General features: G+C 41.0%; 1 protein-coding gene across 1 annotated transcript; it reads left to right on the top strand.

Moving 5' to 3' along the window:
- Positions 1–438: 438 nt before the first annotated feature.
- Positions 439–21,622, top strand: kif5aa (kinesin family member 5A, a; the record flags this gene model as incomplete). Its single annotated transcript, XM_080469988.1, has 28 exons — positions 439–567; positions 3,884–3,971; positions 4,063–4,136; positions 5,487–5,591; positions 5,713–5,761; positions 5,868–5,923; positions 6,100–6,187; positions 10,129–10,253; positions 10,349–10,453; positions 10,786–10,934; positions 11,495–11,900; positions 12,494–12,562; positions 12,696–12,902; positions 13,526–13,672; positions 13,783–13,971; positions 14,278–14,395; positions 14,514–14,575; positions 14,686–14,795; positions 14,950–15,051; positions 15,228–15,288; positions 15,393–15,464; positions 15,951–16,055; positions 16,593–16,809; positions 16,986–17,163; positions 17,733–17,812; positions 18,019–18,058; positions 18,304–18,389; positions 19,041–21,622. 27 exons carry the CDS (start codon positions 439–441, stop codon positions 18,380–18,382), a joined length of 3,210 nt encoding a protein of 1,069 aa, XP_080326114.1. The 3' UTR covers positions 18,383–18,389; positions 19,041–21,622.
- Positions 21,623–26,225: the final 4,603 nt, after the last annotated feature.

The raw sequence follows: 26,225 nt of genomic DNA, 5'->3' as shown, positions 1-26,225 counted from the left end.
TGCCCTTCCAGCAGCATCTCACCTTCAGCCGGCCGCACGCACATCCACCGTCCGCCCCCGAAAAACCAACAGAAAGAGAGCAAAACACCCCGGGAGCGGAGCTTGATCAGCGCCACCGCAGAGTGTTTTAATGATGTAGCGGGTCGTCTCGTGACTTTACATCTCATTTATCCCGCACGCGTCACTGCGACACGCACACAGCGTCCAGCTGCGCATCAAGTAAAAGCCAGCTTTCTCAGCTTGTCGGGTTAAATCCGCCGGCCTCTCTTGTCAAGATAAAGGACGTCGTGTGTGTTTCTGCCTCGTCGTGAGCTCAGGCCCGGATCTGACCGCCTCCAGCCTCCAGCATCCAGCATCCAGCATCCTCCTCCTGAGCAGCATCCTCTTCCTCCGTCACCCCGCAGAACGCAGCAGCAGCAGCATCCTCCAATCTGCGCCATGGCCGACGTCCCAGCGGAGTGCAACATTAGAGTGCTGTGTCGCTTTCGTCCTCTCAACCAGTCGGAGATCGTCCGCGGGGATCTTTTCCTGCCCAAGTTCCAAGGAGACGACACGGTCGCCGTCGGGGTGAGTGCAGCCAGAGAGACGCTTTGTTGTGCGCGCGTGCAGGCCTCGCTTCATCCATAAATCATCAGGCCCTGCCATCTGTTTGGGTTCGGAGACGGGCTGGAATAGAATCACCCAGCACCGGTCCCGATAGGGGATTTATCAACACCGTCAACATGTAGTTCAGCGTGACGGTGCAGGACGGTGATGTTGTTGAATTGCGCACATAAAGGCCTCACACCAGCTCTGCGCCGAGCCTGTTATGAATGAAACCTTTCCTGATCAGATTATCATTAAGCTCTCTTTATCATAGAGAAATCTTTACATAATCCTCCTGGAAACTGCTTTGATATATTTTCCCATCAGTCCGTGTCATCACCCTCCATGAGTAAGCCTGATCCATAATATACATCCGATTAAATTCATTACTCAGCAGACTGGTGTGGCTGCAGAGGTGGGGGGTCTATGATGATCATGTTGAAATGTAAGAAACAGGCAGGATGGAACCCGATCCAGTCGAACCCATTCTGTAAATTCACCTTTGGTGGTTTCTAACCACAAATTATATTTTTCAGCTCTACAGCGTATTCACATAAAGAATTATTCAGTTCTAGTATACGTTTAATATTTCTCTGTTTACTTCTGATACGACTCATAGTATTTAATGAAAAAAACTTTAGAGACCAAACACTAACTGGATCTGCTACATCTAACATGTAAACAAAATGAAATAAGAAAACCTCGTGAGTCATAAAAACAAACCCACACATTGTCACATTGTTTTTGTTAATACAGCTTCATTGGTGAAAAAGTTGAAATAAATGACCATTTCCCTATAGAGAGGTCTTAAACAGAAGTAAACATAAACATCCATGTGGTACGCTGTATCCATCCTGAGCCTGCAGCCAAAAGAGCCGGTGAAATGAGACAACAAACATCAGCCTCAGTGATCAATTTTATTTAATGACACTCAGAACAGCAGCCTGTCAAAATAAGAGCAGCCTCTAACATCATCTTCATGGTGAAAATGATCAGAATACACATTAAACTGTGTATATATGAGCACACATGGAACATAAAGGAGAAGAACTATCAGCAGTGATCATCTTGTGTGCAGAGAGAGGAATCAGCCATAATGAAAGCGGCTGTTCCTGACCTTCCTCTCTCCTCTCGGCACGATGCTGGACAGTAGAGTCAGAAACTGATCTCTCTAATTGCCTTGAGCGAGGATCAATAATCATTTAGCTCCTGCATCATGGACTGACCTGCTTTCTCTGCTGGCTCCACCTGTCTGTCCACCTCACTCTCTTTTAAAGCCTCTAAATGCCTCCATGTCTTCTGGCAGTGTTTCTCTCATTTGACTCATCGCCTTCTCTCCTTTCCTCATCTCTCATCATTTTTATGTCTCTTTGTGTGCCTCCCACATCTCCACCTCCCTCCCCCCCTCCCTCCCTCTCCCATCCTGGGACTGGATGTCTCTCCTTGTGGTAAATCACTCTGTCATGGGGGGCGGCCTGCAGATGAGTCAATTTGTTAATGACATTTAATACGGCTTGTGTTCTGGCAGCTCGTGTTATTGTGTTGCATTGTGGCCCCTGTATCAGATGGGACAGTGACATTCAGGAGTTTAATAGCTGGGTCCTCGCTGAGTCACTCATCACTCTGTGTTTGGACAAAGAATTCATTGGATTACAGGATTAAAAGTTTAAATTTGCAGATTGTGATTGAAAACACCATTGACATCTAGTAAATAGATGCTGCACTCATTGAGTCTGATGTTTTTTAAGACTTTAGTGTGAAGTTATTTTTTTAACGTCCAAGTTCCCTCCAAGAATACTGCAGACCTTGTGTAACCCCCCCCCCCCCCCCCCCCCTTTTTGTGCTCCCTGCTGCCCCCTTCAGGCTCGAGGGGTTCTAGTCCCCAGCTGAAACGCAGCTGATCCCAAATCTTAATATACTCTCTATCACACCTTTTCCCCCGATTCAGATTGTTTGAGTGTTCTAATTTGTTCATTTTAGATTGGCTTGTTTTGGACTGCACACAAGGTGACTTTCATATGATTTATATTTTGATTAAAATTGAAATTTACGTTTTTGGGGATTTTTTTGACTGAAATTATTGAATTGAATTGAGAGATCAATGTATTTTCCTTGAAGCAGATCCTATTTTCTGAGAGCAGGATTACTATTGCAACAACACAAAAAGAGGGTTTCCAGGGGTTTTCAGACTTTGAATACATTTCCATTTATAAACTTTGAAATGAACATTTATCATTGACAAAAATTATCCAAAATGTGTCAGAATACATCGCAAAATACATTTATTTTAAACAGGGTTTGGTGAGAATAATTGTTTTGTATTAAATATCAACTTATCTTGGTAGAAAGGTAATTCAAAGCAAAGAAAAATAAAACAAACAAAAAAACATTTGATTTCCATTTGCAATAAAATTCCGATAAACAGGTTGCCAGTCCATCACACTGAAAACACAGAGATTTAGATGAACCTCAAACACATGTTTTTGAACCAAAACCCATGCACACATGGGGAGAACATGCAAGTTACATGCAGAAAGGGTCCAAACCGGACTTGAACCAGGAATGTTACTGTTATGAGGCAAATAGGGATAAGCACTAAATCACCCTGAAAAGAATATATAAGACGGAAACATTGGATATCTAGAAAGATTTGTAGATGCTGACTAGTAGATCTTTGGTTTTCGATAACAGCGTGACTGTATCTTCATCTATATCACCAGCCCGTTAGGAAAAGCCGGAGGCTGGTTTTCTTTCTCTCTCCTAATAACATCTATTGTTTTGTATCAACTGTTGTGAAGATGGAACGACTGTGAAACAAACCGTCCACAGAAACACAAGCAATGAGGCATTTCCTGCACACCTGCCAGGTCAAACTGCAGTGTTTGATCTTCATCATCCTCCTGTCTCACACCCACCTGTGTGATTGATTACTCATCGTTCTAACTGCTGTCTTGAGGTTTATACAGGAACTGTTTTCCATGGAGAGATGAGGTTTTAAGGTTTTATGATGAATGAGTCAGTCACTTTCAAGGATTTCACTCAGTGACCACATCAGTTGTTGGCTCTATAGTGACGATGGCCTGATCGACCTGGTTCTTTTCAATATTAAAAGATTATGTTGAGAAAAATCATTTGATCAATTTTCATGAACGATCATTTTTTTTTCCTTACATGTTTACATAACATAGTTTTTGTCAAGGAAATGAAATAAAGTGTTATAGATTCCTCATATGGAATCATTAAAAGTATCTCTCTTTTAATTCTACCTTACAATGTTTTATTAACTCTTCCGTTTCAGGGAAAGTCCTTCGCGTTCGATCGAGTCTTTCCCACCAACACCACCCAGGAGCAAGTGTACAACAGCTGCGCCAAGCAGATTGTCAAAGGTACGGACAAGCACGTGAAGATGTTCCACATTATTAAAAGTTTCCCGCTGTGGCCACACTTCATGTTTCTGTTTGGTTTTTTCTCTCATAGATGTGCTGTGTGGATACAATGGCACTATCTTCGCATATGGACAAACCTCCTCCGGGAAGACTCACACTATGGAGGTACAGTGTGCAGAATGAAATAAATAATTACCCAAATAAACATGTCTCTTCAAATCAACCTTTAGTTCACATCACTTCCTTTCAAACTGCAAGTCATCGCTTGTGTATCACTTTTTTTTGGCCAATTCTGAATATTAAATATGTTATTTTCGTTTCTCATTATATTGTAGAATATATAATTATAATATATAGAATGTAGATATTATAGAATATAATTAGAATATAATAATAAATGTTGTATAAAGTGCAGCTTGTATGTAAAATACAACGCAGATGTACACGACCATTGTCAGACAACTCAAATTAGTACTTCGATACAGTTTCTAGTTCTTTCTTTAAAAAGTGATTCAGATTGTTTTAATAGTGTGCACCTAGTTGTATTAAATTGGTGCATTAGCCGGAGCTGGATTTAGTTAGAAATCATTTATTTAATCTGTTTGATGTCAGCCATTATTTCAGTCCAGTATTTTGCTTGAGGGTAACTTTTCAGTAGTCACACAGAGCTATGCATAACAGTGTTGCAGGAAATAGAATCATGAAAACCATTTAATGGTAAGTTTATTCATGAGCTGCACTCGTTGGAGGAGAACAAAGAGAGACAGCAGCTCCTCAAATGGTTTCATTTAGAACAAAAGTCACCAGTAATCATCAGTACGGCTCCTTGAAATATTGCAAATGTATTATTATTGGAATATATGGACATCAGATGCTGTACATATTGCAAAATTCCGAACTTCATGAAGTTATATGCAGTCACTAAATTCAGATGGAGTCGTACTGCACTAGATTGTATTTTGCTTAATTTTAAATTCTATTTCATACCAGATGGCAACAGGCCAGAAATCAGAGGCACAATAACACAAAGAAATCATTTAAAACCACAAAGTCAACAAACTGCTCTGCTTCAGAAGCTAAAGTATGTTTGTTTTTTTATCCCATATCAGATGTTTACCTAATACCGTGCAATCCTAATCAGTAACATATTATTTTGTAATGTGAAGCACTCTATGCTACACAGAAAGATAAAAAATCCATTTCACACAATTAAGTAACATGAATATATTTGTGTGACGTTAAAAATGCATTGCAGAAGTTGTCAGTGTCATGGAAAACTATCAAGTGAACAAATAATGAGGAAAAAAAAACTTTATCACGACTCATGTTTCCAAAAGCAGAGTGCAGGTTCAAGAAGATACTCTTTTTCCAAAACTCCATCCTGTTCTATTTTCCAGACATTTTACACTGATTTAAAAGGATTGTTACGTGAAGGATTAGCCTTAACCCTTCACCTTTGCAAGCTTTTATCGTTTCACATCTGATTATATCTTCGTCTGGGATTCCCCGCTGCAGGGCAAGCTGCACGACCCTCACCAGATGGGCATCATTCCTCGCATCGCTGAGGACATTTTCAACCACATCTTTGCAATGGATGAAAACCTGGAGTTCCACATCAAGGTGCAGCAACTCATCCCTCACATACTCTGTTGGTCATCGTATAATAAATAAACTGTATTATTATTCAAATGTGACTTTTCTGCACAAAAATATCTAAAGTCAATGTGTTTTTTTCCACCAGGTTTCTTATTTTGAAATCTACATGGACAAAATCCGTGATCTTCTGGATGGTGAGTCTAAACAATCTACGGGGCGGTGTAATTTCACATTGGTCTTTTTTTAAAAAAAAATTGTTCCTGAATTCATCTTTCCAATGTTCACTTTTTTTTCTTCCAGTGACAAAAACCAACTTGTCTGTCCATGAGGACAAGAACAGGGTGCCCTATGTGAAGGTTTGTGAAAGCAGTGTGCATGTTTATGTGAAAATCTGTCTGTGAAGTGTCTCCACGAGATCTAATCTCTCCTCTCCTCTCCTCTCCTCTCCTCTCCTCTCCTCTCCTCTCCTCTCCTCTCCTCTCCTCTCCTCTCCTCTCCTCTCCTCTCCTCTCCTCTCCTCTCCTCTCCTCAGGGATGCACTGAGCGCTTTGTTTCCAGCCCTGATGAAGTTATGGATGTGATCGATGAGGGAAAATCTAACCGCCATGTTGCTGTGACCAGTGAGTTTTCTTCTCCACATCTTGTTCACAGATTATACACTTTGCACACATTCATGACAGACAGGTGTCTGTTTTTTTTTGTTTTTTTTGCTCATCTCCTTTGTTTTGTACAGATAAAGTGAGTCTTTGTGCTGTTCACTGCTGGTTACTGATGCGTGAAGTGACGGCCTGGTTCATGTAGCCTCTTGTGTCTTGTTATGTAATCTGTGTGTTACAGCACACAATTGTTTAAGCTTCACTTGTTCTCATTAAAAGAAATAAGATGCTGCCAGACGCAACTCATTGTCTTGTGACGGGTCGAGACCGGGTGCGTTGGGAGAAAATAACAAAGCACAACAACATCTCTGCCTGGAGCATTTTTATTCTGAATAGTTATTCCCAGTAGCAAACATAAAGAGCTCCTACTGTTTGCTAATAAGTGAGTGTAAGACAGCACTTTTGCAGTAAAATAGCAGTGGAGAGCTTTTATTATTGTCACCAAACAAGAAATAAAACCTTTCTTCTCGATGAATAGTGCTCTGTGCATTGACCTCGATGGTGCTGACTCACTCGGCTACAGTCCAGTAATAACACTGTATGTGACTAATGGCTCCACCACTGCAGCATTAAGGCTTATGGAGATCTTTTGGCATCCGAACAGAAAATATCATTAACTAAATGCCTGGAAAAAAAAACCTATGTGGTCCACAAAGTCAAACTGCAACGTTATCTTTCTGGCAAAATAATCCCTCAGCTTTTCGAGCAACTATATTACATTAATGTTGATAAGGAAACTGAAGTTCCCCGTAGAGAAATATTGGAATAACGTCCAGTGCAGTGTGCTCAGTGCTCTTTGTCTGCGTTCCTTTCTTTCTTTCTGGAAGTCTTGTGCTGACTCACACAGCTGAAGTCGGCTGCAGACTAAAGGAAAAGAGAGCGAGGTCAGATGAGCTGTGGGGTTTTATGTTGAACAGAAACACCAAGACTGCTTTACTGTAATAAATCTCCACCTGCTCACTTCTACTATTGTTCACATTTAATGGAGTTTGTGCCTCAGCACACAGCAGATTCATTAAGCAAGTCTTTCTGTGAAGAAGTCTTTAAATCTGTGGTTCTTTTCTTTTCTGCATTGAAAAACCACCACGCATAATCTTCAGGACTGGAGCCTCTTACAAGTATTGAAATATACATAAACTGAGTGATAATAACAACGGAGAGGCTTTTAAGAATGGGCTAAAAATGTCTTCTAACCATTTGATTTGTTTTGTATTCATTCCCTGAAAGGATTTGACTTGTGCACTTATCATTACTATAATTCCGTCATCATTTATGATAACTATTAAATTATAAAACTAATGGAAAGTAGACAAACTGAGCTTTGCACCCAAACACTAGTCATTTGAAATTTGGCAGTGCGTCAGAGATTGAATACCTGCCAGATATTTTGATTCATCTTGGAGAAAAGGACAGTAGAACTCAGTTAATGCACATTGCACATGTTTTTTTTTTACACTCCTACAACAATACAATCAAAATAAGTACATGTGTTCTCATCATTAGTACAAAATCACACTGAAATTAAGCAATACATCCTGAAACAGAACAGCAGAAATTAACTGTATCAAGCATTAAAAAAAGGTTTGCTTCATTGACCATACCAGGATGAAATTGACCTCATTACATTACAAACATTACTTTCTATCATGTACTCGCTGTTTCTCCACGTGTGTCCTTGATGAACAGAGTCACTGCAGTCAATTTGCATTTCGATTGTAATTTCTCAGTAGGTATTAAGCCAGTGAGCGAATCCACAGGTCAGAGTAACACTCAGATTCAGCTTAAAGTCAATGAATTATAACTTATACCACAATAAATGAGAAAAAGGAGTGCAGTCTGTCCTCTAACAGCTAAATAGAGTTTCATTCATTCATTCATTCATTCATTCCACAAATGCAGTCAGTGTAATTGTTCATAGATTAAACTCTGTAATTACTGTGCTAATAGATTTATTAGCTCTAATATTTTTCTCCAGGGACCTGAATTTTAAAGCTTATGTTTAAGAAATGGGAATATTTGTGTATGATGATCTGCGATATCCTGTCTATTTCATCAGATATTAACCACCACTAAGAAAGACAAACATTCAGAGAAACAAGTTTAATGCAGATATCAGCACTTTCATGCTGTTGAGTCAGTTTGAAACAGTCTGAAAGCACAAAACCTCCAGATTCAAACAGCTTGATGGGTTTAAAGACTCTGAGTCTGCAGTAGTTTTCTGACTCCGTCACGTTTATATCCTGTCGACAGGCTGAACAGTCAAAAGTATTTTTGTCTGCTAATTAAAAATGGATTGGATGCGAGAGGGTAAATCCGTTGATCTATAAAGCGTCTCAAAAGAGATGGGCCAGTCGATTTATATAAAAATGGTTCTCGGCACAAAATACACTCTAAAACACACCTAATTTGATTGATTTGATAATCTTCACGTTTTCTTCTATATGTGATGCATTACGGTAGTGTTTGGTCATCTTAAAGGCACAGTGCAGATATTACAGGCCAAAGACATCAGAATACAGTAATGAGGCAAATTAGGTGCAGACAAATACATTTTTGATAAAAAATTATATTTTCTTCAGCACCATAAATAGCCATTTTAATCATAAATAAACACATTTATACACAATACTGTGTTGAATATGAAAAGGACTTTTAGAGGCATTGAAAAGAAAAGCACACCAAGGGATCAGGACACATTTCATTGAAGAGAATATAGTTTGTTAAACAATGAAAACAATTAGAGTGAATTCATAAAAAATGACACGTATACTCATGAATTTCATTCTCCTTATAAAAAATATCATAAACAGTATATATTTAATGTATAAAAAAAAGATGAACATGTTTATTTAAGCTCCATGAGAACACTTTTATCACACTCTTCTGGTGCTAGCTTTATAATCTCTGTTCTTGTGGGGGAAATGATGGGTGTGTCGCAAGATCTTCCAAACTATTTCACAAGTGAAAAGAATGCTCTTTGTTTCTTCAAAGGGAATTTAGGAAAAACCACATGAATGAAAACAAGCAGTAAGTGAGAGATTGTGAGCGGCGGTGTGTGAGACAGTGTGTGTCAGGGTTGTGTGCTGACTCACTGTGCTGCAGGACGGCGTGCTGAGAGCAGGTTAGAGGGGCGACTCTCTGCAGACACCGATGTCCTCAGATATCATCTGCAGAGAAACCTGAACTTGGCGTCTGAGAGGAAGTAAAACAGATCGGTGCTGTTTGTTATCTCAGTGACGTTGCCCTGCTGCAGTAATGGCTTCTTCGCTGGACGAACACGTTCAGATTCACTTTAAATTTTATTTAGGTAAATTAATCTGCTTCTAGTTTTAATCCAGCAATTTTACACGAGTATGTTCACATGGCCTCCTGAATTCTACTGCAGATAATAAAAAAGGGAAAGTTGTGGCCTGAACTGAGCAACCTCATTATTTCTAACTGCTTTGCTGGAGGGAACAGTTCACCATGCGGCGGATTAATATGAAAAGCTGCATTTTGGGTTGTGTAAGCGTCTGGGTTTGCACAAAAAAAAAAAAGAGAGAAAGAGAGAGATGATTTCTTACAGTCTTCTATGCAGCTTTGTCCTCCTCTGGAGTAAAAGCAGATTAAACTCTGGATAAAACACAGGGAGAAAAACAACCACACACACATATGCATGCACAAATTGTGGTGAATCTGACAATGTCATCAAATCATATAGTTTCTTCTTGTTTTGCTTTCTCACAAAATCTTGTTGGCACTACTTTGACTAATTTTTGCTTCTTGATTTGGTCAAAAATATAATCTGGACTCATAAAGACCCATTTGTTTAATATCTTAGTCATTTTGCCATGCACGGTATCATTGAGGTTTAATTTTTTTTATGCTGTTGCTTATGTTGCGGTGTTGCCTCTTTCTTTGCGCAGACATGAACGAACACAGCTCTCGCAGCCACAGCATTTTCCTGATCAACATCAAGCAGGAACATGTGGAGACGGAGCAGAAGCTCTGTGGGAAACTCTACCTGGTGGATCTGGCTGGTAGTGAGAAGGTAAGAGACATTCAGTCTCAGATGAACATTAGAAAATCATTATTATCATTATGCTGTGAATCGCTTGACTGACACCCTTTCTGCTGTTGTTCCAGGTCAGTAAGACTGGAGCTGCAGGTGCCGTCCTGGATGAGGCTAAAAACATCAACAAGTCTCTTTCTGCTCTTGGAAACGTCATCTCTGCCTTGGCTGAGGGCACGGTGAGCTGTTCTCCTGCGTTCCCCGGTATCTCCTGACGCTGCGGTTCAGAAAATACAGTTACACCGAAATCAGCCCCCCAAAAAAACCTTTTCTGTGACTGACGCCAACATAAATCAAGCACTAAACCACTAGAATATGTAGAATTTTCATTTCTAAAACATTAACTCTAATGTCTGCTAGTGTGTTGTCATGCTCAGTGCACACATTCTTTTCATGTTATCCTCCCCCTTTTCATTTTTCTCTCTGATCGTTGTTGACTGCTCCATCTCTCTACATTGCTTTCCTCCCGACTCATCCCCCTTTTCCTTCTTCCTCTCTGGATCTCCTGCAGAAATCTCACGTGCCGTACCGTGACAGCAAGATGACGCGCATCCTGCAGGACTCCCTCGGTGGGAACTGTCGGACCACCATGTTTATCTGCTGCTCTCCCTCCAGCTACAATGATGCAGAGACCAAGTCCACTCTGATGTTTGGACAACGGTAAATACATTGATCCATCCAGGATACAGTCAGTTCATTCACACAGCTTTTCTATCGCTCTGAGGCTTTCAAAATCACATTAGCATATGTTAAGGAAACTAGAATATTACACTTTCCAGAATCGAGAGCAGATCCTTAAAGCTACTCTCTGGTTTTATGCTGGTGGGAGTGAGTCTACCAGCGTTTGGCTTCTCTGTAATGTTTTGACAAGTCAGAGATCGCACAGGGGGCCACAGCCTGTCTTATAAGTAGTCAGGGGAGTCTCCGGGGAAAAGATTATGTTTTACCTTTATAATTGTTTGAACATATTACTATCTCATAATGTTTTTGTAAAGCTGTATAGATCAAATTAAGTGAAATAACTTTAAAAAAAATTGACAATATATCTGTGTTACAACCAGTTTTTAGCAGTTTTTTAATTGTGATATTCTAAATATTAAATGCCAAGCTGGCCACATGGTTCCTAAAAGTAATGATTTTTGATTATGATAATTATTATTATTATTCTGTCGTTATTTGAAATCAGAACTTCTCTCTGCCTCCCATCTCCTCCATCACAGTGCCAAGACCATCAGGAACACCGCCTCCATCAACCTGGAGCTGACGGCCGAGCAGTGGAAGAAGAAGTACGAGAAGGAGAAGGAGAAGAACAAGACCATGAAGGAGACCATCCAGAGGCTGGAGGCTGAGCTCAACCGCTGGAGAAACGGTGAGATGAAACGTTTTCTAACGGGCCGACGTCCACGTATTGTGGACAATCCTCACTCCTCTGTCTTCTGCGTCTCAGGAGAGGACGTGCCTGAGACGGAGCGGACCACCTCCGAAGTGGTGAACCGCATCGAGACCGTGGAGGAGCGTCCCGTTTTGGACAACGACACCTCGTCCATCGTGGTCCGCATCTCTGAAGAGGAGCGGCAGAAGTACGAGGAGGAGATCCGCAAGCTGTACAAGCAGCTGGACGACAAGGTTGAAACACACTAACGTCATCACTCACGTTACTAATGAAGCAGTTTTGGCTTCGTATCAGTAAAAAAGCTCATATCAACACTGAGTTGTTCATTTTAAACAGTTTTAACATGAAATCCCTGTTGAATGAACACATGAAGGGAAGCATCAATTATTTCTATGTTATAAGATTCTTGGGAATAAATCTTAGCCTGGAAAGCCTGGAAATGGTGCAAAGTTTGTGAGGAACATGCATTTGTGGGATGAGCAGCAGAGCTGAATATCTTTATTGCAGCATACAAGAAAATTGCAAAATCTTCTATGTCAGTAACTTCTTGTTGACTCTCATTTGATGATGTTTGATGATTTACCTGAAGCTCAAAACAAGCATCAGACAAAGTGTTCATGGGCAAACTTTTTTTTATGGATCCAAGCCACATAGTCATCTGTCCTCCTCATCCTACAAATGCATGCTCATTACGAATTTGGCACAATTTCAAAAAGAAAAAAAAAGATTTTCATTAGTATAATATCAATTGCTGAGGCATTGTTACAGTAAAGAAATAAACTAATAGCACCTGCCTCGTGTTGATGAGAGGATTGTGTTGATGCAGGATGATGAGATCAACCTGCAGTGTCAGCTGGTGGAGAAACTGAAGCAGCAGATGCTGGACCAGGATGAGGTGAGAACATGCAAGCTCACGCATTTAAAATACCTACCGGTTTCAATCTTGAAATGGGTTACCCAAAGCTCCTCAAGATGTTTCCATGTACCGACTTAACTCCTTCTCCTTTCACTTTTCTTCCCCACTGCAGCTGCTGGCATCGTCCAGGGGCGATGGCGACAAGGTCCAGGCTGAACTGGGCAGGCTCCAGGTGGAGAGTGACTGTGCCAAGGCCGAGGTCAAAGAGGTGCTGCAGGCTCTGGAGGAGCTGGCCATCAACTATGACCAGAAGAGCCAGGAGGTGGAGGAGAAAGGCCTGCAGAACCAGCTGCTGGCTGATCAGCTGGCTCAGAAAATGGTATCTAGAAGAGACGGACACAAAACACAATGAGAGCTGAGACTGGGGACAGGAGGGGGACTAAAGGGACATACAAACACCTGTTGGGAGCAGCATTTTAAATAAGGGGAAAATATATTTAAATCATAGCACATGACAGTTATGTTTGTTTTTCAAGTTGAAAAAAATAGGATGTACAATAATCTACTGTTAGCAGCACAGTTTAAATGAGTGGAAAATACACATAAATCATAGCAATGACAAAATTAGATCATCTGAAAGTTATCTAATAGCCTGATTTACCATTTTTTGTGTAATTCTCATAAATGAGGCATTTCATACAAAATTGTTTCAAACACTTCATTTGAATGGCCGTCAGAAAGCCAGTGCAGAAAAGAGCCAAATGAAAATGGTCATGACTCAGAGGTTATGCGAACCAGCAGGGTGTGATTTACAGAAAGGGATTGGAGCGACCTGCACTCTCCCTCGTCAGCAAATCCCACTTCTACTGAATTATTTTTAAGAGGGATCAAATCTGTAGAGGGGAAAAGCATCATTTTAGCCCTGATAGTTATCGGCTTTGAATTGGATATATATGTATATATATATAATTCAGTCTCTTACACATGTTCTCCCTCCTCCAGGCCAGTCTGATGGAGCTGGAGGCGGAGTTGTCCCGTATGCAGGAGGTGAGCAGTCAGCAGAGGAAACGCATCGCTGACGTCCTCAACGGGCTCATGAGGGACCTCAGTGAGTTCAGCACCATCGTGGGCAATGGAGAGATAAAGCTGGTGAGGAAGATTGACGGTGGATAACAGAGATGGACGTTCTCACTCTACCGCCTTCATACCGTTGAAAAACAGCAATAAAAGGCAGCTTTAATTTTTCCTCCAATCCTCAGCCTGTGGAGATCAGCGGCGCCATCGAGGAGGAGTTCACCGTGGCGCGCCTCTACATCAGCAAGATCAAGTCGGAGGTGAAGAGCATGGTGAAGAGATGCCGCCAGCTGGAGAACATGCAGGTGGAGTGCCACCGCAAGATGGAGGAGACCGGGAGGGAGCTGTCCTCCTGCCAGCTCCTCATCTCACAGGTAAAGCATGGAGGGAAAGGGAAAAAGGGGATGGAGTGTGTAAACAGCATTTTATTATGTTTGACCCCTTTACCTTTTCACTCTTTTGTACGGGTACACAGTGTTAGACTTGTATTAATCTCCATGTTCATTTTATCGCTGTTGATGTGCATCTGCATAGTTTGGACTGTAAAGGATGAGCAGGTGTTATTGGAAATAACCAATAAAGTGTGAGACAAAAAATAAACTCTGATATAGAAGAAATGTTAGATTATGGAATGATGGCATTGATGTATTCTCTTTGGGTTTAACTTTGTGTTCGTACAGCATGAAGCTAAGATCCGCTCCCTCACTGAGTACATGCAGAGTGTGGAGCAGAAGAAGAGGCTGCTGGAGGAGAGCCACGACTCCCTGAGCGAGGAGCTCGCCAAGCTGCAAGACCAGGGTACCATGCACAACACACATGTGCATACACGGAAGAAAAAACACACTATGATTACAAAATGCAGATATGTAATATGTTTTTTGCTCCTGACCGATTCACCGTGTTCCCCTTCTGCCAGATAACTCCATGATTGAGGAAAAGGAGGCCGAGAAAGGCGAGGCCGAGGATGGAAACGGGAAGGTAAGATGCACTCAAAAAACAAAATCAATGTCATCTTCTCATCTCAGAGTTTTTTTCTGTCTGTCAGCATCTTCTAAGAGAGACTATGCATGTGTTATTTTCACTTCCAGAAATCTCTCCGTCAGCAGGGAGAGTCTCACCGTGGTCTCCATCACAAGCAGCTGGCGCGCCTGCGGGATGAGATCAATGAGAAGCAGAGAGTCATTGACGAACTCACCGAGTACGTCAATCAAAATTTTGCTTCTGCACACAGATATAGACGATATAATTCATAGTTAAATCCTATGAACTTCACTACTGAATATGTTTCACTGTATTTCATTACGTGTTTCTTTTTCTCCCTTGAACTTCTTGCTGTCACTTCACTCCTCCAGCCGTAACTCCAAGATGGAGCTGGAGCTGGCTCAGGTCCGCGCCGACTTTGAGCGTCTGAAGAGCCAGGACAGCACCAAGAGCGAGCGCCTGGAGGAGCTCTCGTGAGTACCAGAGAGGAACAGCATTTCTCAGTAGACCGCCAGTCTTGCGCATGTAAAATTTCATGCAGAAACATCAAGCTCCGTTCTCCAAATGTCCACCAGAGGGCGCTCAGATCATCACACAGATGTGTCAACTGATGTTCTGTGTCAGTGACGTTTCGCCTGTTTCTGTTCAGATTTCTGCAGGAGCGCCACGAGCAGACCAAACAGGACTTGAAGGGTCTGGAGGAGACTGTCGTGAGTATATAAAAAAAAAAAAGAAGAAGAAAAAAACCCTTATATTTTCAGCTTCCTCCACCATTGTCTCACTGACATCCTCTCTGCATCTCTCTGTCCTCCAGGCCCGCGAACTCCAGACCCTCCACAACCTGCGCAAGCTGTTCGTTCAAGACCTCACGTCGCGGGTTAAAAAAGTAAGGCACTGACTCATCGATGCTCAAGGATTTTGGGAGTTTTCTGATCATGTTCAGAGGGCAGTAAACGATCTGTGACCTAGGAAATAAAATCACATCAAACCTCAACAGGAATAAAAATCCTTAATCCCCCTAATCCTCTTGACTTTGTCATATTATGGATGAAGAACTTAACTTTTTGGTTACAAATGGATGAAAACATCCAATGAAATCATAAAATATGCTTTCTCTGGTCATTTTTTTACCACATCACCCTGTGGCGGCTGTAGACTCCTGTGATCAGTGCGACTGAGTCTTGAACCTTTATTGAAAGAAAAATAACTATCAGTTGCTAGTAGCTTTTTGTTTCTTCCATAACTTCTATAATCCCTCACTCTCTGTTAGGTATGACATCAGTTCCCTGCTCCAATGCATTCGATTTTCCTCCTTGATGTCACTTTGAATTCTTCACTTCCTCACTGTTCCACCCTCTCGTTTTCTCTGCAGAGTTCCGAAATGGAACCTGATGATAGCGGGGGGTCTTGCACCCAGAAGCAGAAGATTTCCTTTCTTGAGAATAACTTGGACCAACTTACAAAGGTTCACAAACAGGTGAGATACACTCCTGAAACTTCAGCTGAAAGTACTTTTGGTAGTGTTAAGCCTAGATGTAGTCATTTGGGAAGACACTGTCCTTTGTACCTGCACCAACGACACACCTGTCAGAGTTTTTAATCCCTCAGAAGTCCTTCAAAACCACAGATTGTGACTCAAATAGTTGTTCACCTCCCAGTGTGAGTTTCATTGTGGCTGCAGGGGTTGAAGACAAACCTGTTTTCATTCATTTTCTTCTCTTTATTTACGATGCTTACAGACAAAATGCCACATTCCCCGATACCTGCTTCCATTCATCCTGCGAGTTGACCATGAACATGGTTGTTGATCCGATAAAATCATTTTTCTGTGGATGAGTAGAAATAAGTGAACAAACGTTTTGGTGACCTACTGTGCAGGCACATCTCTTATGATTGACCCCAGTGTGTGAGAAACCTAGTACTCGTGGGTAATGTGGGCATGAATATGTGTCTCCTTCTTTATCTTTGAGTGTGAAGTCTGGTTACAAGCTTTCCTCCGCTCTGCTCCCTCCAGCTGGTTCGTGACAATGCAGATTTGCGTTGTGAGCTTCCAAAGTTGGAGAAACGTCTTCGGTCTACTGCTGAGAGAGTTAAGGCCCTGGAGACTGCACTGAGGGATGCAAAGGAGGGCGCTATGATTGACCGCCGCCGCTACCAGCAGGAGGTCGACCGCATCAAAGATGCCATGAGGGCAAAGAATGCCTTGAGGCGCCCCCATGCAGCACAGATCGGTACGACTCTGAGATGTGTGCTACGTTTAAATATGGGATGGGAGACAAAAAACTGCAATTGCAAAAAACATGGAACATTTGATATTAAAACACCTTTTCTATTTATTTTACCATATTGACCTGCAGTAGCGATGTCAAGTTTTGCCCACCCTGACACCCTTATATCTTCCCAACAGCCAAACCGGTGAGACCGAAGCAGCTGCTGCCTGTTTGCTCTCCCACCAACCCGTTTTACAGCTACATCCGCGCCAGCGAACAGGCCAACACCTACAGCAACGCCCTCTTCCAGGGCAACGTGACACAGCAGACCTCCTCCAGCGCCAACTGCAACCCCAACTCTGTCCAGAGCAACACGTGAGTCCAAATCACTGATTCTCAACATCAGATGGTCTTTCCTGGTCTCTGACACAGAGCAGCATTCGGTATGCAGGGGCTTAGGTTCAAACTGTAAAATTACAGAATCGACATAAGAAATTGATCAGATATACACATATGTTTCCTGAAGATAATGTGGGGAGTGTCTAAAAGCACTCAAGTTCTGTTCTAACCATCTAAAAGATCAGTCTGGTTTGAGAGCCTGAATACATCCATTTTGTATTGTCTTAGTACTATGGTGTGTGACGCACATAATACAAATAATAACAGCCATTGTTCTGTTGTGTGTTTGCACTGAAACACACTGACCTCTAACCTGCTGACAGGAAGGAGCTCAGAGAGGAAGCATTAAAATTTTATTAGGCTGGAAAACCAGAGTTTTATCATTTAGGTCAAATTGAAACCAAAGACAGTGAAAATATTCAAATCTTCACTCAAACAACCTTTAGTTTTAATCACTTTATAAGATCTCATTAGTAATCTTCACCTGTGAGCTCATATACATAGCTGGAGTTCACTGTGTTCATGCTTTCTTTTATATTTCACAGAGTCTCCACAGCACTGGGGTATAGAGCAGGAAGATATAATGGAGACACTCTGGAGTCCTTCCCACTCAACATTGACAATGGTAAACACACATGCTTACACACAAACTTGTACACAAACTAATATTGACATATGAGTTTATGCGTTCGCCTCCACAGATATTTCAACATATATGACATTTTAGTTGCATATCAGTACCATATTTGAAAAAAAACTTACTAATATCTGAGAAGTATCAAAACTAATAGCGAATGCAGCAACATCAACATCTTATTTTATTTCCAACAGGGAACAGCATCAGTGAAACCAGAGACATCAATGACAACAGGTGAGCACTTTTTCACAGGAGAAAGTACACATTTCTGTTTCTTGCTGTTTTACCAACAAGTCTGCATTAAGTATCTAATAGTTATTTTATTCATATTTGAGCCACTATTTGCAAAAAAAACCAAACCTGTCAAGATGTCATTATTTTCATTGTGAGCAGTTATTGTTTGACTTGTTTAATCATTGATTGAGAGTGAGTAAATAAGAAATATATGGTTGACAGTGTTTATATTTGTGCATCAACAGGAGTGAAGTTCACTGTAGCAGCGAGGTTGATGAAACAAACCGGCACTACATCATTCAGCAGGAGACCGCTGCAAGTTAATACCATGGTAACTAAGACAGGAGTCCTCCAAAGACTCGTGCTCCACAGGGCAAGATTAACTAATATAACATAACCTGTGAATCCACTGTAATGTGAGTGGTCCACTTCAATTATTAGGAATTTCACTAACAACCTTAGCATCAGTAAGAACGACTGCAACTCCTAATACGACTACTAATACTACTGCTATTCCTCCTGCTGATAGATGTGCAGTTTTTTTTGTTTTTTTCAAAGAACAAGTCGATTGAAATTGTTTAACAGAGAAGAACATCTGTTAACATGCACTTTATTGCTCTCACCTCATATCCACATTGAATTACTCTGTTTCTGCAACAAATGTTTGAAGGAAATTTATATTTTTTCATATTTTATCAAGGATTTTGTGGTTAGCTCAGGCCCAGAAGATCTAAGGATTGTTTTCATTCTGAAGTTTGGTAATATCTACGTGCGACGGACTTTGTTGGTAGTATTGTTATTATTACGACTAATACTGCTATGATTATCATACTGCTACTACTATATCTAAATTCCTAATTCCAATACTCACCCAAGCTTGAAGGTAAATCTAAAAGTCTGATTTATTCCTGACTGCAGGCTCCTCCAGTCACATCATTTCTGTTTGTCTTAGTTCTGACTTCTTTGCCTGGTCTCTTTGCAGAAGATGACCAAACAGCGTACCGTCCAAGGACCCTCCCCTCCCCAACCCGCTCATTCTGTTTGCATGCAGCCCGTCTCCTCATCCCTCCACTGCATCAGCGATGACGATGAAGAGCCGTAGCCCTGTAGTCTTCAGATTAGATGAAGCTCTTTCCGCTCTTTCGGTGACCACTCTTTGCCCTCTCAGGTTCGGGGTCCAGTCCCGTCCAGTTTGGTCAGTGCTGCAGGTAAATTCAATTAGATTTTCTGTAAGTAAACAAGGTTCATTTAACCGCCTCATTGATTCCAAAGTCGATCGGATTTTGTGATATCACCAGATATCTCCGATGCTGATTACCTCCTGAGGTGGCTGAACTCGACCGGCACTGACCCCATTCCTGACCACTCAATACACACACACACACATTGTAAATAATAGTGCTGTATATTCCAGTAGAGGTTTCTGACCAGCAACTGTTTGTGTGAATGCACAGCCTTCCCCATCCGTCCCCTGCACACATCTTCTTAAGGGCATCATGTGGATGACATACTGGAGGCAGACATGACCTTTTTCTCTGTCGTAAATAGGAGTGCAGTGTGTAACACCATCTTGTAAGAGAAGACCCACACTCTGCGTGCATGTCGCTTAGTGGGTTAGCTTTCAAATCTTTGCATGTGTCATGATTCTAGTCAGGAGCTGGTATGCTGCGAGTGAAGTCTGACTGACTCTGACAGATGTCGGCAGGAGAGAGAGCTGGTTTCCCTTCATCCTGAACCTGGTCCCAGTTCTCTGGATTTTCTGTTTTGGAGAAAACTTTAGTGAGAGGATTTGTTTTTGTGATTTTAAATGCAATGAAAGAAAAACACCAAAAACATCCACTGGGTGTGAGAATGGTATTTGCAAGAATAGAGGGAAACCTAGTGTGTGCTCGCAGTCTGTTTAGAGGAGATCTTTTGTATTTGCTTTGATACTGTGATGTTGCAGCTGTATGATGCCATTGGGCATCGTAGTTAAAGCTGCCTGCATCTGTCTCGTGTGGCTCCTTCCCTGCATAGCACACACACCTTGTGAGTTTTCTTACCAAGCCTTAACAAGAACTGATTCCTCACTATCAAATTAACATGCTCTCTTTTGCATACATTTGTAATTACTACCTCTAGAGCAGCTTATTCTATACACCACCTATTGATAGTATACTGAGAAATGCTGACTAACAGCTCATAGTAGTTCCGACAGAGAGTTGCAGCTTCAGAACAACAACACATATAAGTAGATTGAATTAGTCCTAATAGAGTTGTAGTTATTTTCTCCTGCGAGTTCATGAATACCCATTTTCTTCTGCACATTACAGGGTCAGAGCTCAGCTGAACTGGTGCGTGTAACAATGAAACGGCAACAGTTTGAAACCACAGAGAGTGAATTTATAATCCCAGCCTGGGTCTTGTAATTTCAAGTTACACTGAGTTGCCAAATTGTACCTTTCCTTTTTTGTGATTCAGCGGTTCTGGAGGTTTTTCAGTGTAGTTTCTGCAGGTTTCACCAGCTAAGCAGCCACCAATCTGGGTCACTTTGTTGGAGGCTTGAAAAAGACGCTGTTATCCTTCTGTGACAAATCCTGACCAGCCAATCAGGAGAGAAGAAAGCAGAATGTCTTCGGTGGTTAGTGAATAAAAAGATGGTGAATCGCTGAATTAAAAAAGAGAAAATGTTTGTGGCAACACTAAATATAAAAAACACGTCATTTTAATTCAGATTTTAAAAATGTCTTACCATATATTACTCACCCTATGATAAAACCCTACATTTGTTATCCAAACATGTTTTTAATGTGTTGTAGTGGTAAACCGGACGTCCCCTCTGTGTAAATCAGTCCAATCAAAGCTGAAGTGTGCGACCCTTTTCACTCGTGTGATCCATAACAGCGTCGTTCATTCCAGCACCACTGGGCCTGATGCTCTAAATGGCATTAACAACATCTCAGGGCTTCACATTCACAATCATAGCAACCATGGACCACCGCCATTGTCGTCCTCCAAGACATGAAACTAGGTGATGGCTGATGAACAATCAGGTCGGTGTGTCCTCTTCACGGCTGAGCAAAGGAATGGAATGACAAATCTGACATTACAGAAGAAAAATGTAAATATATACAAAATCATCTGCATTCATGATATTTGAGATTAATTAAAATTTCCTCTGCGCCTGTTCAGACCCGGCTTTACATGTCCAAAGTGGCCCCTTTATCTGACATCCTGTTTTAAGTGTAATAAATCTAAATTAAAGGGGGGAGTTTGTACTATATTGTCACCTGCTGTTACATCGTCTGATTTCCACATATCTAAAGTACATGTGCTATATATTGTTAATCTTGTAAGTAAACTAGCGTGCAATGACATAGTAAGATGCAAAAAGAAAGGTGCACGCTGACTTTATTCAGAGAAATGTTTGTTTTATTTATTTCTGTATGCCTATATTGTAGCGTCAACATGATTATGTGGAGAATCACCGTACAGAACTTCTGTATATATAGACTCATCACTATGCTGTATTATTGTATGTGAACCACTGTGTTGTAGTTTAAAGCTCAATAAACTTGTAGAAAGAAGTTGGTAAGTTGTTTTCTTTCTTTTTTTTCATATAAGTCAATGACGTTTCAGGGAAAGTGAGATAAAAGAAGTGTGATGTGGAGAAGTGAGGTGGCTTCACACTCACAGATTAAATTACCACCATCTAGTGGATGGAAATTGCAGCACAGATACATCTTCCTAATTACATTGTTCAATTCATAAGCAATGACACATTATGGGTTTCATGATTTCATTAAAAATATTCGTCTAGCTATGTCAAATAATATCATCAAACAAATGTGAAAATATGACAATATTAGTATAAAGATAAGTGATGAGTAGCAAAGTTAAGTATGTTTGTTGCACCCATGAAAACTTCCCAGATGTTTTCTGCCAATGCCAAAACACTTTTCATTATTGGTTCTATTACCTTTTTGGACAAAACTCCTTTCCCCAAGATGACATATCTCAACCCCACAGAGCAGAGATCACAGAGATCATCAGAGATTTTTTTCAGAGATCACCTCCAGAATTTGCTGGTGGGGAGGATGAAACCACTTCCCTGCAGTTCTGACCTGGAATTTATTGAATTACCAATATGTTTCTTCAGATAACAATCATGCAAACAACAAACAAGAGTCAACAGCAAAGAAAAAGTGTTTTGCAAAGAAGATTTGTCAAGTTTTTCATGAGTGCAGCCTACATGTTCAGGCCTGCTGCTCATATTTTGACATTTTGTTCCTTATTTATAGTATTATTAGAGTAAAAATATGATGTAATGTTGATCTGTTGACAATCACATGAGGTGAATCATCTCTCTTTTGACTGACCGTCAATCTCCTCCAAGCTTTTTTGCATAAAAGAAACAAAGCTTCTTTCAACAACACAACAATTAAAATGAATTTATTCCACTCGCAGCGCTCATTCTCCCTGTAATGAGCAAACTGCTGTTGGTGAGTTGCATCTATGTTGAGCACTCACTGTTGTTGTTATAACCTCTGACCTAAACAGGAAATGAATTTTCTAACTGTGCTAAGAGGGGAACTTTGCCAATAAGGACAATAAAGAGCCAACAGTGAAGCCGGCGTCTCACAGCCAAACCACCCACACTGAAGATGTCAGAGAGATATAAAGTTAAAAATAAAGTTAAGTCAGAACCAAAAGGCCTTGTAATTGTACCTCCACATGGACTGTTAAATCAACCACACTAACTATTGCACTGTTGCCTGGATGCGCAGTAGTGGAAACTTGAACAGCAGCATGTTTGTCAGTGAGAGAAGCTGGCTCCACAGAGGAACTTCCCCTCAGCTATATAATAATAAGCTGCTCTTCATCGTTCCCACGAGAAAGGAAGCACTGATATAAACAGCAGTGGCATCTCAGGCATCTATGTGGGCTGTGTGTGTATGATGTGTAACAACACGATGGATTCAATAAAATTATCAGGCAGGAACTCAGCGAAACATTAATATCAATAAGAAAGAGAATATTCCTGCAAAAGATGGATGACTTAAAAATCAACAGGAAACAAATGGTGTATTTGTGTATTTACATCTAAATCAGTTTAACCAAACTAGTTCATTTTCTCTTCCTTTCCCGACATTTAAAAGCATCCAGGTTACAGATTACCAGGCAGAGACTTGAAAATGTAAACATGTAATGCATTTTAGAATTGATAGATGCATTTTTTTCTTAATTCAATATTCATTTTAGAGTCATCAATTAACCAAAAAGGCATGCTTTTGAACTGTTGAGCGTAAATAACCCAGAGAGAGAACATGCACACTGTCCACCTGGGATATCATCACTGTGAGGCAGAAACATACGTCTTGACATTTCTGTGAATTCAAAATAAAGCGTTGAGGCACGAGCTTATTTGATTGAACTCACATCTCTGTTAATTTGATGGTACATGTCGGTTTTATTTAAGATGACTGTTCTATTGGAGGTTTAAAAAGTTGTCAGTCCTATGTGGCTACACAATGCACGACATGCCACAGATGATCTGCTCTCCCGTGTTTGGGTCACTCTCTCAAAGTCACTGATTTCCGCTCACTTGATGCGCACCCCCGCTGCGCGCTCCCGCTGCTCGGTGGCTCAGGCGCTGGAGGCTTCGACGCACCGGGAGGACGCGGCGCTGCTGATCTGGACAACCGGAGCGGACAGGAGGACGTCCACACCTCCAGTTGGACTTACAGACAGGGACAGACGGAGACTGAAGCCTCCGGTATTTCTGTCTCTGTCTCTGTGTGTGTGTGAGTGACTGCGCGCCGCGCGCAGTCTGGACGAGAGGAGCCACGCGTCAGGTACAGATCCTCCTTACCTTTGACAGTGATGTGCTCACACCTAACAGTCTAGAAAGCCCACACTCACATCTTTTTGTGTGTTCAATTTAAACTTGAGAAAAGTTGTTTGAGTTTTTAAAATGCGTTGTGTTTGTATTTGTCCCAGTTGCCACTAATGGGGTTGTTGCGCTGAACCAACACTGGTTGCCCTTTGAGTCACACACATACAGAACGAAACCCGGGTTTGATTCCCAGGTCGACCCTGTGGCAGATCCATAACGTCAAGCAGGCTTTTTTAGCAGGGAAAGCTATGCATTACTTTGCACATAAGTTGACATTCAGGTTTATGGGTTGTTGTTTTTTTTTACAATGAGCTCAAGCTTCACACCTGCAGCTGCTCACTTCCCTACATCCAAGGAGTGCAGATCCTGCAACCCTGAATATCAAGCAAAAAGTCCATATCACTGCACGCCAGTCTCAAAATGCTCTCTGCTCTCTTCCAAATTTCAGTGGCACTACGGTTATGTCTTATTTCAAACACCCATCAGCACGTAGAGTTGCGTCTCACTTCTATCAAATCGATATGAAAAGGTTTAGTGAAGGCCTGCAGCTGTTCTTTGAATCAGAAGCCAAGGAAGCAGCGATAATCCTCCCAGATATTTGTTCTGTGGTGGTCAGTTACATAAACTGAAGACTGATGATGTGGTGACACACTCGCACACGCAGGACAGTGTGATTGAGTGTCAGACCAGTATCAAAATAAGGCACATTGAAGACTTGTCTCCTCTTTAAAGGGCTGATATTTGATCGTCACAGCTCATATGATTGTAGGTGGAGAGATTTGTTAACCAAATAAGAGATTTGTGGAAAAGCCATTGATCTTATACATTTATGAAAGCTGTTACTACTTTAAGCAAAGGTTGCATGGACGTATCTGTCATTTGTCCTTTAATTTGACAGACATGAGTCACATGTGCTCATGATTTCGTCTCACATGATCCAGCAAACTCAAAGCAAGATGTACAGATATAAGTCAGCATATTTTTTTCAGAAACAATGAGTTTGTAAATAAAAAGAGTAATTTATGAGGGTGAATCCATCCAGGTTCTATTTCATTCTGTACAACTTATGATCGCAAAGCGATGGATACAATCTGCACTATGAGACGTGTGTGTTGGCTTGGTACTCATGGAGATTTTAAAGAGCGTCTATCTCCTTTTTATAGTAATATTTACAGTTCTAATAGTGATTCCTGTCAAATCAAAGTTTGATTGCAAGTTTTTGATTTATTTAAATGTATTCTTCAAGTTATATCTAAACAATACAAGCAATATTTCAAAGACGATCACAATAAATTAGTAATAGTTTAAAATAACAATTTACTAGAATAAAAACAGATAATGCAATGACGTGAAGCTAAATCATTTCTTGTGACAGTTTATAAATGAGTTTTATTAGTGCAACAATCCGAATCTGTTGTTTTCATCATACATCCACTGAATTGATTAAAGAATACTTCTAAATCAACCTTCTTCTTTTAGGAGATAATAATACATATCAAAACATGTGTATTCATATTTATGGCCATTGGATTTTAAGATATTTATCTTATTCAAACTTTTTGGAAAATTCAGGTAGTCCTTTCTCATTATATTTGACATTATGGGCTCAGTGATGATCAAAAAAAACATCAGCTGCATTCCCGGGCGTCTCTCCCCGTGTTATTCTGATCCTAATGCTCAGCGTTCCTCCTGTGTGACCTGAGCGCTCCTGTAACCAGCTGTTACTGTCTGTCTGTGTGGCTGCATCCTCTCCGTTTGCTGTGTGAGCGAGGTTATAAATAAGAGGCTGGAGGCTTTCTGGCGTGTGTGTGTGTTGTTTGACCAGCTGCCGGTGGAGGTTTGTCTGTCTCCTCTGAGTGCAGGTGTACACTCTGGCCTCTAGATGCTGTTCTCGGGCCTGTTTGAGGGATTTCTAGCACAGCTGCCACTTAGCGCCGCTCTTTCTTCAAGGGTTTGTTGGTTTGTGTTGGGTCAGCGTGGCCTGTCTCCTGCATTTAATCCCTGAGTCTGTGTGCATATGTGAGCCGTGGTGTTTATCCATTAAAAACCTTCTAAATAAAGCCGTCAACAAGCTTTGGAAAAATGAATTATGAACACTGTGTGCTTTGACTTGTGATGCAAGTGATTTGATAACTTGTAGTTTGTCCCTTATTTCACAATATGTTTAGTATTTTGTCCAAATCTGTATTTCGAAGTATTCCTCAATGTCAATGAAAATTTGAGCGACTCTGTAGAGCGGAGAAAAGATTTAGGAACTGGTATTTTGTGGTTAGATGCTATTTTTGATCTTTG

The sequence above is a fragment of the Lipophrys pholis genome (genome assembly GCF_963383615.2).
Source record: "Lipophrys pholis genome assembly, chromosome: 8".
Classification (NCBI taxonomy): domain Eukaryota; kingdom Metazoa; phylum Chordata; class Actinopteri; order Blenniiformes; family Blenniidae; genus Lipophrys; species Lipophrys pholis.
The sequence above is the reverse complement of the archived record's forward strand: the minus strand, read 5'-3'. Positions and strand labels throughout refer to the sequence as shown.